At 43.9% G+C, this 16,991-nt stretch overlaps 1 protein-coding gene across 17 annotated transcripts in view; it reads left to right on the top strand.

Moving 5' to 3' along the window:
- RNF111 (ring finger protein 111) overlaps positions 1–15,257 on the top strand; it is an 85,933-nt gene extending 70,676 nt beyond the window's left edge. For 10 of the 17 annotated variants that reach the window (XM_084782703.1, XM_084782702.1, XM_084782716.1 and 7 more), the window contains 7 exons: positions 687–1,020; positions 3,093–3,245; positions 4,477–4,603; positions 9,022–9,114; positions 10,212–10,307; positions 11,314–11,441; positions 13,579–15,257. In XM_084782703.1, coding sequence (XP_084638829.1) covers positions 687–1,020; positions 3,093–3,245; positions 4,477–4,603; positions 9,022–9,114; positions 10,212–10,307; positions 11,314–11,441; positions 13,579–13,696 — 1,049 coding nt within the window. In that variant the 3' untranslated portion in view covers positions 13,697–15,257. The remainder of the gene's footprint in view (positions 1–686; positions 1,021–3,092; positions 3,246–4,476; positions 4,604–9,021; positions 9,115–10,211; positions 10,308–11,313; positions 11,442–13,578) is intronic. The other 7 variants (XM_084782714.1, XM_084782713.1, XM_084782711.1 and 4 more) reach the window with 3 other exon arrangements.
- Positions 15,258–16,991: the final 1,734 nt, after the last annotated feature.

Here is a 16,991-nt window from a genome sequence, read left to right as displayed (position 1 = left end):
ATGTATGCCTGTATACTAGGAGAGGTCACCATATCTCATTACAGATGGTTGTGAGCCATCATGTTGTTGCTGGGAATTAAACTCAGAACCTCTGGAAGAGCAGCCAGTGCACTTAATCACTGAGCCATTTCCCCAGCCTGGAAATAAAATCTTTTGTTAAACATTTGGTTGGCTGTGTGAAGGTAATAATGTACACCTGAGCCCGGTGTGGTGGCGCACGCCTGTCACCCCAGCACTCGGGAGGCAGAGGCAGGAGGATCGCTGTGAGTTTGAGGCCAGCCTGGTCTACAAAGTGAGTCCAGGACAGCCAAGGCTACACAGAGAAACCCTGTCTTGGGGGGGGGAGGGGTGGCAGGGAGGGGAGTATACCTGTGTCTTGTATATGAATATATTAATTATTATAACCTTTAGGAAGCATGTTTTGTCAACAGCTATATGTATTTATTTAAGATATTTCTGACATACCTCCTTATACAAATTTTAATGTAGAAATGGTCAGTGTGTGTGTGTGTGTGTGTGTATGTGTGTGTGTGTGTGTAAGAGTGAGAAGGGAACAGCACACAGGGATGTTACCTCTTTACCAGTTTTTATCAGGGACTTCTCCAGAAATTTTGGTCCGACCTCATAGTACATGCTGTGAATGAAGTGAAGCCGTTGTGTATTGACAGGAAACACTTTTCTTGCAGATGCTTCCTTGACAAGACCACTGCACCATCAAGCCTCAGCTTGCCCGCATGCTCATGGAAACACCCCTGCTCAGCCTCAGCCGCCCCCTCACGTGGATTACGTCATTCCGCACCCTGTGCACGCTTTCCATCCTCAGATGTCTTCTCATGCAGCACCTCACCCTGCGGCTGCCCCACCCCCCACTGCTGCACCCATCCCTCAGCACCTTCCTCCTGCTCACCAGCCAATTGCACACCATATTCCAGCCCCAGCCCCTCCAGCCCAGAGACTGCACCCTCATGAAGTTATGCAGAGGATGGAAGTTCAGAGGAGGAGGATGATGCAGCACCCAACGTAGGTCTCATGGTGTGAAGGAAGTTGTGCTCACTTTTCTTCATGTTCCATTGGTCTTTCAAGTGTGCAGTGTTATGTTTTGAAACTACGTTTTGCTGTATAGACCAGACTGGCCTTAGCCACCTGTGCTCAGGTGACAGATACATACCCCCACACCCCAATGCGGAGACAAAATAGAACAGACAGTAAAAGCGGTGTGACTGTGGTACATCTTCTGCTTACTAGGAAACTTTAAAAAAAAATTTTTTTTTGCCATGCTGAGCGTTGAATCCGTGACCTTGTACCTAATAGACAAGGCTCTACCGCTGGCTGGTCTATATACCAGCCATAAAATAACCTTACTGTGTCCTTCCAAGGGGAGTGTTTTCAAGTGAAGAAAAGTGTCAGCCTTCATTTCAATAAGATTGAAAGATGTGTAAGAAATGATCTGATTGATCATGTTACTCACCCAGGGAAAGAATAGCAATATAAGTTTCAGAAACTGGCGCAAGGGTTGAGGAGCAGCTCAGTTGGTAGGTTGCTTGCCTAGCATTTATGAAGCTCTGGCTTTAGTACCTATAAGACTAAGTCAGCTGCTGTTGTTGTTTGACAATTCAGGATTTGATACAGTGATCTGATGCATGAATTATCAGGACTGTGGGTTGTTGGTCCAGCTCACTGTCCATTCCTGTAAGGAAAGTTGTATTAGAAGATAGCAGAGAAGGGGAACAGGAGGGACCAAACCCAGTTACGGAGTGAAAGAATTAACAGGGCTAGGTATGGTGGGGCACGCCTTTAATCCCAGGCAGAAGCAGGAGGATCGCCGTGAGTTCAAGGCCAGCCTGGTCTACAAAGCAAATCTGGGACAGCCAAGGCTACACAGAAACCCTGTCTCAAAAAGACCAAAAAAAAAAAAAAAAAAAAAAAAAGATTCCCCCCCCCCCCCATTGTCTGACCTTTTTGGTGCAATAGAGACTTAGCTGGTTAATATTTTCAGGGTTCTGTTTACCTGGTTAGCCTTCATGTACAATATCTGTGGAGCCAGTAAGATGGCTTAGTGGGTGAAGGCGCTTACTGCCTGCCAGGCTGACAGCCTGAGCGTGATCCCCAGGGATCCCTGATGAACTGAGAAGCCTGGTCCTGTAAGCTGTTTTCTGACCTGTCTTAAAAACACAAAAAGCCCTGATATTCTTATCTATTAACGTGACTGAATTTATAACCCAGTTTGGTGGCACACACTTTTAGTCCCAGGATTTAGGAGGCAGAAGCAGGTGGATCTCTGACTTGAGGGCCAACCTGGTCTACGCAGTGAGTTCTAGAAAGACCAGCACTACACAGAGAAACCCTGCCTCCAAAAACCAAAAAGTTTTTTTTTTAAGATTTTATTTATTTATTGTATATGAGTGCTTTATTTGCATGCATACCTGCATGCCAGAAGAGGGCCTTAGATCACAATGTTGATGGTTGGGAGCTGCCATGTGGTTGCTGGGAATTGAACTCAGGACCTCTGGAAGAACAGCCAGTGCCCTTAACCACTGAGCCATCTCTCCAGCCCTAAGGTTGAAGTTTTTAATGACTGTAGCAAAATAAGAATTTCTATTGTGCTGTTTTATCTGTTTATGTGAAGTGTCTAAATGCTTTGTACACACAGCATTTTATTTAGTTATTACATTTTGTTTAGTTGTTGAACTTTTTAAAAAGTTTTATTTCCATTCTACTGTTCTCCTAATTAAAATACATACTGGAAAAGCTTTTAAGAGAATGCCAAAATCACCTTTCTTGTGGAATGATTTTTGTTGTGTTTTCATTTCGAGGCAGGGCTGGTCTCATGATGTAGACCAGGCTAGCCCTGACCTTACAGAGACCTAGCTGCTTCCGCTTCTGGTTCCCAACTGCTGGGATTAAAGGTTTGCAACACTCTGCCCAGTGTCTGGGATGATATTTAAATTGGAAATGCAGAGAATATCATGGTCTTTAAAAAAAAATTTTTTTTTATAATAGATGTTTCTATTGTAATTTTCATTTAATGATTTTCATATTTTATCAGTATTTTTTCTACATTAAGAAATAACCAATTATTCAATTATTTCTAGTGGTCTTTTTGTGTTCTGTGTTTCCAGGCGGGCACATGAACGCCCCCCTCCCCATCCACATAGGATGCATCCAAACTATGGCCATGGGCATCATATTCATGTGCCTCAAACCATGTCCTCACATCCTCGACAGGCTCCGGAGAGAACTGCCTGGTCAGTACCTTATTTACTTTAAACTGCGCTTAGCAGCTTCTGGTAAAACTGGGGAGAGATCTCTTGCAGTGGACTGCGTGCCAGGCGACGGCTGTGTGGAAGGACTGCTCTGTCAGGAAGAGCTGCTCTGGCCTCTGAGACCTGGGAAGAAACAGCAGAATCTGGTGTCGTGGAGCAGCAACTGCCTGTGGCAGTGACGAGCTGTGTTCTGTTTGTTTTGTGTCAGAATAATTGTGTGGCCTGGGGACTTTGTAGAATGGTTGACTCAGGTAAATTAGCGTCACAGAACAGAGTGGCAACAGTGAAAGTGTGTACCTCTGTATTGGCCATTTCTCTATGATGCCATTTAAACCCCTGTTTAAGCAGTTTTGAGTGTTTATCTGTTGCTGCCCACTCAGCCACCAGGAGACACTGTGGAGCCCCGGGACTCAGGCCTGCTGGACTGCATGTTTATCTGTTGACCACAGTGCCATGGTCCCTTATGCCTTTCCTTCCTACACACACTTTCCAGCTCTCTGCAAATCAGTTTCACTTTGACAAATTTATACATAGATCAGAGGACAGGAGCTTTTTTCTGTTTTCGTGAGTGTGCACTGAGGTCACACTCGTGTGATGTGACCCTGTTTGCCTGGCTCCTTTAGACAACGCCCTGGTCTTGCTTATGTTCGCTGCACCTGCCATGTCCACTAGTGAAAAAAGAAATGGAGTTTGTATTCTGAAGAAATGAGAGGGGCCTGCAGTATGTTCCTTTTTAATCTGCTGGCTGCAGTCAGTGCAGCAGAGTGCAAACTGGGAGGCAGGAAGTGGGGCTTCAGGAGGAGCCATCTGCCCCTTTCTGCTCTGCTTTTTAGGCGTTGCAGAGTTTTTAGTTACAGAAGCTCTTCTATTTGTCATTGACACCAAAACCCAGCAAACATATGCCTGGGGTCAGCGCTATCTGGTGTGGTCTTCGAGGAGAGCCAGGTCCTTTGTCGAAAGACACCTTAGGAACTACCATGATCAGTCTTGTGTGAGGAGTCAACCTAAGTTGAAATGCTTTCCTGCTCATGTTCACAAAATGAAACTTTTTGAACATTTGTTTCTGAAATGTGCTTACAATTATTGGTAAAATTTGGGAAGCTAATTTGCCTTAGCTTTATAAGTTTAGGAAACTCCAGAGGATTTTTGAGATATGAGCCTGTGCTTCCATTTGGAAAGACACACAGCTAAGCTACTCTCGCTCCTTTTCCAGGGAGCTGGGGATGGAAGCTGGAGTGACTGCAGCTACCTACACGCCTGGAGCACTGCACCCTCACCTGGCTCATTACCACGCCCCGCCTCGACTCCATCACCTACAGTTAGGAGCACTTCCCTTAATGGTAAAGTGGGAATTGTTAATATCCTGACATGTTGGCCTTGAAAGTAACATTCCTATTCTTCCTCGCTTTTTTTTTATTTTCAAGACAGGGTTTCTCTGTGTAGCCTTAGCTGTCCTGGACTCTTTGTAGACTAGGCTGGCCTCGAACTCACAGAGATTCAGCTGCCTCTGCCTCCCTGAGTGCTGGGATTACAGGCGTGCACCCCTGCATCTGGCAACATTCCTTTTGTAAATTAAGTATTATATTAAACTCTTTGGTACAATAGATATTTTGCTATTTAAGAATAATTCCTCTAATTAGCTAGATGCTGTTATATAAAAAGATATTATATGTATTGACATCTAGGTTTGTAACTTGAATTATAAAATATACTCATGGTGCTCATAATGTGGAGTAGACTTTTCTGCATTGATCTGCTGTCACTGAGATGAGTACCTTGGTGAATTTGCCATCGTTGATTGGATCTGCTTCGACACCATCATACTTCTGATGGGCAGGTGCAGATTTTCTTGTTACAACACTTCTTAAAAATCTAAGCAGCTTACAGAGGCTGAGGCTGGTCAGGAGCTGTCAAACAGCCACAGGCTTGGGAGCCCAGTGTCTCCAGATGCACAGGCTGGGCCAGGCTGGGCAGAGCATCGGCAACACTAGTGCTCAGTACCACATGGAAGTGGGGAGAGGGAGAAAGAAAGAAACGGGGACTCAGAAGCCAGAGATGGGTATTTTGTTGTTGCTGCTGTTTGTTTGAAGACGGTCTCTCTTTGTAGCCATGGCTGCCTTTGAAGTCAGTATATAGACCAGGCTGACCGCTGCCTACCAGCTGAGATTTTCTGATTGTATTTGTTTTTGGAGTGATTTAATCTGGTTGCCCTGGAAAAGGATACACCTCCTCAGTGATGGGGAAAGTGGGGTTAGAGGTGGAAGAAGGCAGCTCCTTTACGTGCTGCGGTGATGAGTACCTGAGGTAGGCGTGCTGGCCGATGGCAGGAGAAGCCTAGGGCATTGAGTGATGCTTAGGCCGACTCCATGCTTCTAGTCCACGCTTGTGTTAAAAGCTGCACTGGCTTTCATGGTCTCAGAGAGTATTAGCTAGCTAGAGAAGAGGCTGGGCGGAAGATTCTGGATCCTGAATCTGAAATAGTTGTGTCCAGTAAGAAGTTATATTCTTTGCTCTGGGCTTCCAAAAATTCTGAGCTAAAGATAAGTTTTTTGACTTGACAAGATACTATACATTGCAAGGAATCTAAGGACGAGGAGCAGATTTCAGAGAGAATGTGTAACCATTAAGAGGGTGAGCGGAGGAGTGAAAACAGAGCATTCAAATGCCTCAGATGACACGGACTGGCTCAAAAGCTGAAAAACAAAGCTGGAGTAGTTTCCCAAACTCATGGTCAGCGGTGTCTCATCGGGCAAAAGTAAAGCTGGGACAGTGCTGGCATTGGAATGGGTTTTGTCAGTGGTAAGCAGTGGTGTGAGAGAGGTGGTTACGTTTTCTGTCCTTCCCTCTTTTTTTCCCAAGCCCCTTCCTTTTTTTGAGTCATAGAATTGAACTCAGTGTCCTGTGCTTTCTCTAGGTAATCACTCTACCACCGAGACACACTGCTAGTTCTTGCTACTTTTTAAGAAAGATGAGAACTTGCAGAAAGTGAATATGCAGTACTTTTAAAAAAATATTTATTTATTGTATATGAGCACTTTATCTGAGAAGAGGGCATCAGATCACATTATAGATGGTCGTGAGCCACCATCTCCTTGCCTGGAATTGAACTCAGGACCTTTGGAAGAGCAGGCAGCGCTCTTAACAACTGAGCCACCTCTCGAGCCCCACAGTACTTGTAGCTTGACTATGAAGGGCAGAATTGGTAGAAATTTCACGATTAAGGAGCATTGAGGTTTGGAGGGGAAAATGTTTTGAGCTGGGTGTGGTGGCGCACACTGGGGAGGGCAGGTAGGCAGATCTCTGTGAGTTTGGGGCCAGCCTAGTCTACACAGTGAGTCCAGGACAGCCAGGGCTATTACACAGAGAAACCCTGTCTTGAAAAACCAAACTCACCCACCCACCCACCCACCCCCCCACCCCCCCACCCCCAGAGAGAGGGGAGCGGAGAGAAATGTTTTGACTTGACAGAAAGCCAGTAGCAAGATGACTTGTTCAGAGAAAGAAGTAAGGAGCAGCCATTTATGTATGGACCAGTGTAGGGAAAACAGAAGAGTAAAGAGAAAATCTGAATAGACAAAGGAGAAGTAGCCACAGAAAGTAGGGAAAGAGATAGGGAGAGGGTCCCAAGGAAAGACTCAGAGTTTGTGGAGGAAGTCGCCACTGGCCTGGTGGAACTTGGTTATAAGTGAAGCTGCATATAATGTAAGAATGTGGCATTGAAGGTGTAGAGCTGCTGCTTTATATAGTTTGATTATTGTTTGTTTGTTTGGTTGGTTTGGTTTTTCGAGACAGGGTTTCTCTGTGTAGCCCTGGCTGTCCTGGACTCGCTTTGTAGACCAGGCTGGCCTTGAACTCACAGAGATCCACCAGCCTCTGCTTCTTAGGTGCTGGGATTAGAGGCGTGTGCTACCACGCCCGGCTATAGTTCTTTAACTTTGAATTATTTTTCATACGTGAGTTGTCAGCTGCTAGAAGTATGCTTTGATTCAGCAGAAGCTGATTTAAAAGTAATGCTGGAGAGGGCTGGAGAGATGGCTCAGCGCTTAAGAGCACTGGCTGCTCTTCCAGTGGTCCCAGGTTCAATTCCCAGCACCCACATGGCAACTCACAGCTGTCAGGGGATCCAACTCCCTCACACACGAAGGCAGAGCACTAAAGTACATAAAACAAGATAAACAATCAATTAAAAATAATGCTGGAGAAAGATAAGAAAAACAATTAAAAATCATGTTGAAGATTTATTTATAAATTGAAAATTATTTATAAAGATAGGATGGTGTTCTGTCTCCTTCATACATCCAGTTGACTTTTGATGTCTGCTGTGGAAATGGTGCTGCACAGTAGCTGGAAACACAACCATTACAGAGGAAGTGAGTGCTATAAGCTGGTCTTGAACCTTGGTTTGTCTGTGTTTATGTTTAATCACTGATCTGATGCATGTTGACGATTGGTTCACGGTAAGCGTGCACTGGCATCCAGAGCAAAGCGTACCTGACATAATGTTTGCTCCCCAGGCAAAACGCAGTCTCCATTGAGTATGATCCCTAGATGGTGCTTGAGAACTGTATTTTTTGTTTGTTTGTTTTGTTTTTTGTTTATTTTATTTTATTTTTTGAGACAGGGTTTCTTTGTGTAGCCTTGGCTGTCCTGGACTCACTTTGTAGACCAGGCTGGCCTCGAACTCACAGCGATCCGCCTGCCTCTGCCTCCCAAGTGCTGGGATTAAAGGCGTGCGCCACCACGCCCAGCGAGAATTGTTTTTTGAGGCACATTAAACATGAAAGAAGGCAAGCCCATGGTGAAAGTGTCACGGGAGAGGCGTGCTGCTGAAAAGATGTAGGAAAGCTGAGACAAAAGGTGGAGTCTGCTCAGCATCAGGGGGAGTACCAAGTCAGTTACATACTGCATAGCTGTAAATGGCCACAAAGAACAAGTGTCCCCAGAGTAATAAATAAATTTAACCTTGGCCAGCTCACAGAAAATGGAATCTGGAATATTCAGGTTTCACTGTACTGAATAAAAAAAAAATTTTTTTTTTAACCTGTTAAAATTAGATTCACTGACAGAATAAAAAGTCTTTCTTTCTTTTTTTTCTTTTTTTCCTTTTGGTTTTTGGGAAAGGGTTTCTCTTTGTAGCCTTGGCTGTCCTGGACTCGCTTTGTAGACCAGGCTGGGCTTGTCTGCGTCTGCTTTCTGAATGCTGGGATTAAAGGCTTGTGCCACCACATTCCATTTGGCTTTTTTTTTTTTAAACAACAAGATCTTGCTCTATAGCCCTGGCTGGTTCTGGAACTCATTATATAGACCAAATTGGCCTCAGACTCACAGAGTTCTACCTGACTGCTTCTTGAGTGCTGGGAATCAAAGACAGGAGCTACCATATTTGGTTCTTAATATTTTTTTAGGTTGACTGTATTTTGCTTTGTTGCCCAGGCTGACCTTGAAATTAGAGCTAGCCTCAAACCAGCTCAGTCTGCCTCAGTCTTCTGAGTAACCAGGGATGAGTATGCCACATAGCGTCCAGCTATATGCAAAGTTCTTTGTGTAAGAAATTTGTTATGTCATGAAAGAGCTGTTTCCTTGTTTCTTCTGACCTCGTTTTCACAGGTGAGAGGTTGTACTGGCCCTGACCCTGTCCCTCTCAGTGGAGTGTGAAGTTGGTGTTATGCTTCTCTCTGAGCTGAGTTTATGGAGTGAGTGGAGATTGAGCATCTTCCTCAATCTTAATTGACTTCAACCATCTCTTGTATTACAATAGGTCCCTGACATGGCAGGCTATCCTCACATCCGCTACATTTCTTCAGGACTGGATGGAACATCATTCAGAGGTCCTTTCAGGGGCAATTTTGAGGTATGAAATAAAATAAGCGAAGCTATTTGCTGTGGTGATTTTAGTGCAGAGTGAATTGTTGTGTCTTCATGGTTAAGTAGGATGGCTACTGTGGCTGGGAATCAGAAAGCAGTAAAATGTTTTTTCCTGTTGCTCTGGAACCTTTACAAAGATTGACGAACAATATCTTAAGTTCAAAATTAACTATTTAGAGGAGAGTAAATGCAGCCCAACACCTGAGAGTCAAAGGCCGGTATGCCTAATGAGTTCCAGGACAGGTAGCAGGTAATAAGACCATGTCTTAAAGAACACAAAAAGGGGGGTGGGTAGGTGGTTCAGTGGTTATGACCGCTGGTTGCTCTTCTAGAGGTCAGTTCTCAGTAACCACATGGTGGCTCACAACTGTCTGTACCTCCCGTTCCAGGGCATTCAGTGCCCTCTTCTGATCTCCTCAGACACCAGGTGTGCACATAGTTTACAGATGTATTACAGGCAAGACACCATCCACAGAAAATTAAAAAATGTAAAACCTACTAAGTCACCGGGTATGGTAGCACACACCTTTAATCCCAGCACTCTGGGAGGCAGAGGCAGGCAGATCACTGTGAGTTTGAGGCCAGCCTGGTCTACAAAGCAAGTCCAGGACAGCCAAGGCTACACAGAGAAACCCTGTCTTGAAAGAAACTTAACAACAACAAAACAAAAAACAACCTGCTAAGTTCTCAGTATAAACATCCAATAAAGAGCCATTGAATGTAGGAGGAAAATCACAGCTGTTTTCACTGAGCTTTACTGGTAGAGAAACAGTCTGGAGGAAGGAAAGCCAAGTGGTTTGTGTCCAGCTGAGGGTCTTCTCGTCTGTGACGGGTGTGATGGAGAGCAGCTACTCTTCTCCTTGATGTGACGGATGGGTCCCAGCTTCTGCACCATGCACATCCTGACTTCCCTGTGCCACGGGGTCATGTCCCGGTTCCCAAGGACAGTGCCACAATGCCAACATTTATAGTGTTCATGCTGCAGGGTTATGAACACTTGAATTTGTTGCATTTGCAAATATTGACACTGCTCTTAAAGGTGCATTCATTGTGGTTTTAATACTAGTTAACTTTTACTTTTAGGAATTGATCCATCTGGAAGAAAGACTAGGAAACGTCAATCGTGGCGCATCACAGGGAACAATTGAAAGGTGCACGTATCCACACAAATACAAGAAGGTGAGGGTCCAGTCTGCAGAACTAGATCATTATGGAAATGGATGGGGTGGGATGTTACAAACCCTTGAATCTGTGAGTGGTTCCCAGAGTGGAAAACTATCTGAAGTACATACTCTGAGTCTCTTCCCGTAATCCTTGGTCTTCCTTTTTGCATAGGAAGTCACAGGCTTCTTCGGGGTTCAGGGAACTTCCGTCCATTTTATATACTCTTACAGTATTTATATGTATATATTGCTTCTTCTAGTTATAAAGCCTTGTGCACCACCTCTTACTTGTGTAGCCGCCCTGGGCTTTCCTTGGTGCAGGTGACACGGTGCTGCCGTGTAGCCCAGTTGATGGAAGTTGAGCTTCCATCTTCTCTTCAGTAGCTTGTGCAAAATTCCATCATATGTTAATACTACAGTTTTGTGAACTACTCTGTTAGGCCTAATGTGGTGGCTGCACCTGTAATCCCAGCACTAGAGAGCCTGAGACAAAGCAATTGCCATGAGTTTGAGGCCAGCTTATTCTTGCAAAGTAAAATAAACAACAACAATAAAAACAATGATAGAAAGGGGGAAACAGCTAAAACAGCCAGCTCTCGTTGTTGGTGTTTATTTCATTCATGTTTCTCATAACTTAGTCCTCATTCTACACCTAGCGTTAATAGGTGGAAATTCCAAACTAGACATGTGAAATAAGCTGTACAGGAACAAAATGGGAGTTACTGTTGGAATTTTTCATGTTTTCTAAGATTGTTGATCAGGCATTACCACTAACTGTATATCCTGTCTAACCTAAATGCTGTGATTGGAATTAATTTATAAAGACGTTTGAAGTAGCCATCTGAAGACTAACTTACCTGACAGTTGAAATGGTAATTACAAAGATGTCGTTGTCATGAGTTAGCAGGGACAGGGCTTGACCTAGAATGTGTATGAATATGTGGTCTTGTGTTGTTTTTTGTTTGTTTTAAATAAACACAGACTTTACTCAGTTGTTCAATAATGTCGTCTCTGCTAATAAGGTAACAACTGATTGGTTCTCACAGAGGAAACTGCACTGCAAACAAGATGGGGAAGAAGGGACTGAGGAAGACACAGAGGAAAAATGTACTATCTGTTTGTCTATTTTAGAGGAAGGTGAAGATGTGAGGTAACTAGATATTTCTTATTGAAAGTACACTTTCTTAAGCAGGAAACTCTGGATTATGACCTGGTGGCAAAGTTCTTGTACCACAGATAGGTCAGCGGGTCTTAAAGGGGCATGCATTTAAACGTAAACTGGAAGCCATAGAAAGACGACTGCTGATCTGCCCGTAGCCAGCTCTGTAGGCGGAAGAGTAAAACCCGAGTCTCCATGTAGCCAGCAAAGCGGGGAGGGAGCGCACGTCCGCTGTGGTCCACGGAGTGAGAACTGTCTTCTGTCAACCTTGCAGGACTGAGAATTGCAAACAGTCAAGATCATCTCTATGCACTTTGTTGACAGTACTTTTTCTTCCCCTTTTAGTTTTCTGAGGCAGGATCTCACTTTATAGCCCTGGCTAGCCTCAGAGTCACAGAGAGCCATTTGCCTCTGACTCAGGGAGCGCTGGGATTACAGGAATGTGATTCGGTGCCCTGTGTAGCCATGCTTTCTTATGTGATTTTTTTTTTTAAAGCACATGTTCTCATCCTGATCTAGTATTTATTTGAAGGTATTTTCTTCACATAGTTGCTAAGATAATTATGTTGTTACCATCTTGGCTTTTAAAATAATAATATAATAATTAAGCACAGCAGAGCTATGGGTAGTAGTTTTGTCTCTGTAAGCACATTGATTCCAGGGAAGGCATGTGTGTGGGGGGGGTTGTTTGTTTTTTCTGAGACAGAGTTTCTCTGTGTAGCCCTGGCTGTCCTGCACTTACTTTATAGACCAGGCTGGCCTTGAACTCACAGAGATCCACCTGCTTCTGCCTCCTGAGTGCTGGGATTACAGGTGTGCACCACCACTCCCGGCTGTCATGTAGCTATTAAATCACTCTCTTTACAGTGTTACTGAGAGTGTCCAAGAAGGAAGAGAACACGCTGGGCTTTACTTACGGGAAGTAAGCTAGGCTATTGGGATGTGAACAGCAGCTCCTAATAGGAAGCAGGTGTGGAAAGCTGCTGAAGCAGCAACTTCGATCCTACTCGTAAGTGTAGGTTTAGTCTGGAGGCTTTAGTTTTCAGTTCCTAACTGGCAATTTGGTGTGATGTTATGAAGTGAACGTTTCTCTGTATCCACCTACAAAGCTAAGTGGGTGTGCCGATTCTCCTGTGAACACGGCATTCCTTAGCTCAAGCACGTGACTCAGCCTGAGGGTATAAAGAGCCTCAGGGTTGAAGTAACGTTCCATGCCACAGTGTTCTTTACTCCCTGCGGCACAGCTACTGCTGCAGCAGTCTCTAAAGCCTTTGGAAGGCAAGTCAATGGCTGTGTGTTTCAGAGAATCTTCACAAGCATCATAATGATTTGGTACTTAAAAGTGTTTGCAACAAGGCTGGGCGTGGTGGCGCACACCTTTAATCCCAGCACGTGGGAGGCAGAGGCTGGTGGATCTCTGTGAGTTCGAGGCCAGCCTGGTCTACAAAGCAAGTCCAGGACAGCCAAGGCTACACAGAGGGACCCTGTCTCGAAAAACAAACAAACAAAAACAAAAAAGCAACAACAGGGTGTTTTCTCTCCAACACATTAGCCGCTCATGTACAAGAGGAAGCTAGAGTAATTGCCAGGGTGAGCCTTGATTTGTCAGTTCTCAGGGTTTTGTACAGTTGCCTCCATAGACATGTCAGCTACTTGTCTTGGCAACTCATACATTATAGTGTCTGAACGCCAGTTTTATAATGAGCAGTTCTACTTAGAGAAGGTGTGTACGCTTGCATGCATGTGAGTGCCACAGTGCATATTTGTAGGTCAGAGAACAACCATAAGTATTGGTCCACACTCTCTGCCCCCACGCAACAAGGTCTTTGCTTTTGTCCACTGTTGTGTGCACGGGCTAGTTGGCTATCCAGCGTGTGGGAAGTTATCCGCCTGGGGCGGCCTGGGCTGCAGGAGCTGTTCTTGTAGGCTCTGAGCTCAGCTTGTCAGGCTCACACAGCACTGTTTGCCCAGTGAGCAATCCTGCCAGCCCTAATCTTTGTGTTTTTAACATGCTTGCAACTTCAGAATATTATTAAATTCCTAGGTATAATATATATTTGCAAATTAGTGCCTCATAGAATTGTCATGAAATTAATTTTTGCTTTTTGTTTTCCTCACCAATGTAAAGACGCCTTCCGTGTATGCACCTTTTCCACCAAGTGTGTGTGGATCAGTGGCTCATCACCAACAAGAAGTGCCCCATATGCAGAGTGGACATCGAGGCCCAGCTGCCCAGTGAGAGTTGACGTCTTGTTTCAGAACTCTTGCTGTCCCTCTCAGTCCCGTCCTTCCTGGTACTGCAGTCAACCAAAGATGGCATGACTTACCTGCGCAGATCTGGAAGCCTTGACCTCGGAGTGCTGACTCTGCTACATGGTACAGCTCCCGCTAGACCTACAACTTATGTACACAGTTGATTTTTGATGTATTTATAAAAAGCTTTTTTTTTTTCTTTTTTTTTTTTTCCTAGATTTGACATTTCTTCCTGTATCATTTTACTGTATTTTTGCATGATTCCTTGTATTGCATTTCTTTGCACATATTATGGGCTTGTGACCCTAAACTTGCAGGCAAGATTAGCTGCTTTAGTAAGTAGTATTTTTGTGGTCTTTTTTGTTTTGTTTTTGTGTTTGTTTGTTTTTTTTTTTTTTACCTAATACCTTGAGAATTATGAATTTTTTATCCATTACTAACCTTTAATTTAATCAATCATGTACTTTAGTTTAATGTACAAAGATCTTCTAGAAAATGATAATATTGTGTATTAAGACATTCCTTACTTAAATTAGGACAAAATGGCTGCTGTGTATTTACAATATGGAGTTCTGAGTTCAGTACTGCCCCTAACCCTGGGAACAGAGTGCAGCCCACGTCAGTCAGACGCAGGTGGTACTCACACGACCAGAGTGATCAGTAGGAGTTTTCTTGGTGTCTCCTTTCTTCCAGCACAGTGCAAGATAGAGTTGCTGTTGATGCCGTATGTTTAGACTGCTGTTCTGACCCTATTTATCTTTCTCTATGCCATTTGGAACTTTATTCCTTAATCCAATTTTTGCTGCTGTGAAACAGCTTTGATGAACACTAAATATTAATTTGAGTTAGCTGGATTGTATATACTTGCAGATTTAAAAAGAATAGGGAAATTGAAAAAGACATGTAGAGTTTTGTTAGGTCTTCTGCTCAGCACGGATAATTAAGATATCTGCTTATATTAATTTTATAAAGTTATTCAGTCAGGATTTAGGATTCAGTCATTGGCAGGTATCTATGCATTCGTAGAACTTCTAAGGGTCCCAGGATCACTTTTAAGGAATTTTTTTTTATAGTTTAAATAAAGTCAGCTGAATCTACATGTCTCTTGTTTTATTTCTCTCTAAACTTGAAAACAATAAATCTGCAGATACTGTGAGGCACAGATGATATTGTCAAGCTACTGTTGCTATGGTTATAGACGCCCACTTCAGACATTACCAAGAGTCGATCACTGACTTAAAAATTCTAATTTCTATAGTTAAAGATTTACAACATAATATAGAGTGAAAGTTAACATACTAACATTTCTCCTTTGGAGGAAGTTTTAATCCACTTCAGGATGCATATTATCAAGATACTTTCATATACAGGATAGCCTAATTTTATTTGTTTAAATATGCTTAATATGCCCAAGATTGCAAATGCATCCAGTCAGTAATACCACTGTCTGTATGTGGAAGACATGTTCCCATGGATCATATGTGAAGATGTCAATAAGCTTGCATTAAGCCACCTGCTTTGTAAGTGGATTGATTAATAAATAACTTATATTTCTATTGTCTTTGTGTTTCATAATTAGTGTTTAAAAATGGTTTACATTGGACATCTTGGATTTGAAGTGATCTCTGCCTACCTGATACTAGCATAATCTGGTGCTTGTATCCGTTCAGTCTTGCCTTTCGTATTAGTAAATTTCTAGATAGAGTAATTTCATTATTATCAACACAAGTCTACAGAGTATGCATGCAGATGGAGGGTGTATGCAGTTAAAAGTACACTTGTGAACAAGCGTGTAGCCTGATGTTAGAACATTGCCAGACTTCAGGGGGCCGGAGTTCCACGTCTGGTTACCAGTCTCCATCATAGAAGGTCAGGAAGGAGTGGACCGGCAGTGTCTGCCATCTCACTGGGGAAAGCCAAAAAGTAGACTGGCATTAGAGAGCCTAAGTCTGACCCGGGCGTGGTGGCGCACACCTTTAATCCCAGTACCCCGGAGGCAGAGGCATGCGGATTGCTGTGAGTTCGAGGCCAGCCTGGTCTACACAGAAACCCTGTCTTGAGAACTTGAGGGGTGGGGGGAGCGCACCTGAGTCTGTGCGAGGGATTGAGAACACAGAGGGGAAAGGGGCAGTGTGGAGACATGACTCACGGCGGAGAGGGCAGTGCCCAGCACCCATGTCAGGTAGTTTCCAGCTCCAGAGAGAGCTGACACCTCTGGCCTCTGCAGAACCTGCACTTTATGTGTACACATATACATACGGTTTTTCAAAAGTTAAAATGAGGAGAATTGCATGCTATGGGGTCCTACTGGTGTTCGGTTTAGTTACATACTCATTGACCGGTTTTATAATTGATAGTGATTGAATTGATAGCGACTCACCTACGTTTATTTTACTATTTTGTTTTTTGTGAGACATGGTCTTACTCTGTAAAGCCCTGGCTTGGAATTCATTATGTAGGCTAGACTGGCTGAGATACACTTGCCTCTGCCTCTCAAGTGCTGGAGTTTTCTATTACACCACACACAGAGATACACATACACGGTGCTAAAAATAATAAATCTTAAAAAGAGAATATAAATTATTGCTTTAATTCCCCAAAGTTTGTCCTTTCAGAGCACATGCAGTGTCATGAGGAATGCTGACATTTCTACCACACCTGTGTCGAGGCAACGTCACTACATGGGAGAAAAAAGGCCTCTTGGGCATTAGTGAGGTCGCTAGTGTCCTTTTGTCCTATAGTCTGCATGCTTTTGGCTTCTCACCCTGTAATCACAGCATCAGTATGCATGGGCACTGCTTAATAGTATGTCATAGTCAGCTGCTGCTGGAGGGTGAGGGTTGATGCCCTCTGCTGTAAAGTGTGTGTGTGTGTGGGTGTGTGGGTGTGGGTATACCTACCTAGTGCTTTCAAAGTAGGGTTCTTGCCCAGACCTTGCTCTGGGCATGCTTACTGTCCTTTGCAGGTGAACAGTCTCCCTGACTGGTGTCAGGGGGGGCGTCTCAGATCCCCACCTGCATCTGGTTCCTGCTTCCTTGTAAAGACTCAGGCAAATGGCAAAACATCTGGAAATGGCAAATGCACTCACTTTTTCCACTCAAAGCATTTACCAAGATAGCACTGAGAGTTCAGCTTTTACAGGGATCACCTCTTCCGGCTACTACAGCATGTATGTTAGCCAAGCTGTGGCCCCACAAGAAGACAATGCATAGGTAGCCAACAGAGAAGGCTTATTGTAAGTCATAGAAATACGTGTATCTGTTAGTGTTTTGTGACAAACCACCACGA

Source organism: Acomys minous (genome assembly GCF_964271855.1).
Source record: "Acomys minous genome assembly, chromosome: 5".
Lineage (NCBI taxonomy): Eukaryota > Metazoa > Chordata > Mammalia > Rodentia > Muridae > Acomys > Acomys minous.
This window is presented reverse-complemented; position numbering and strand designations above follow the sequence as displayed.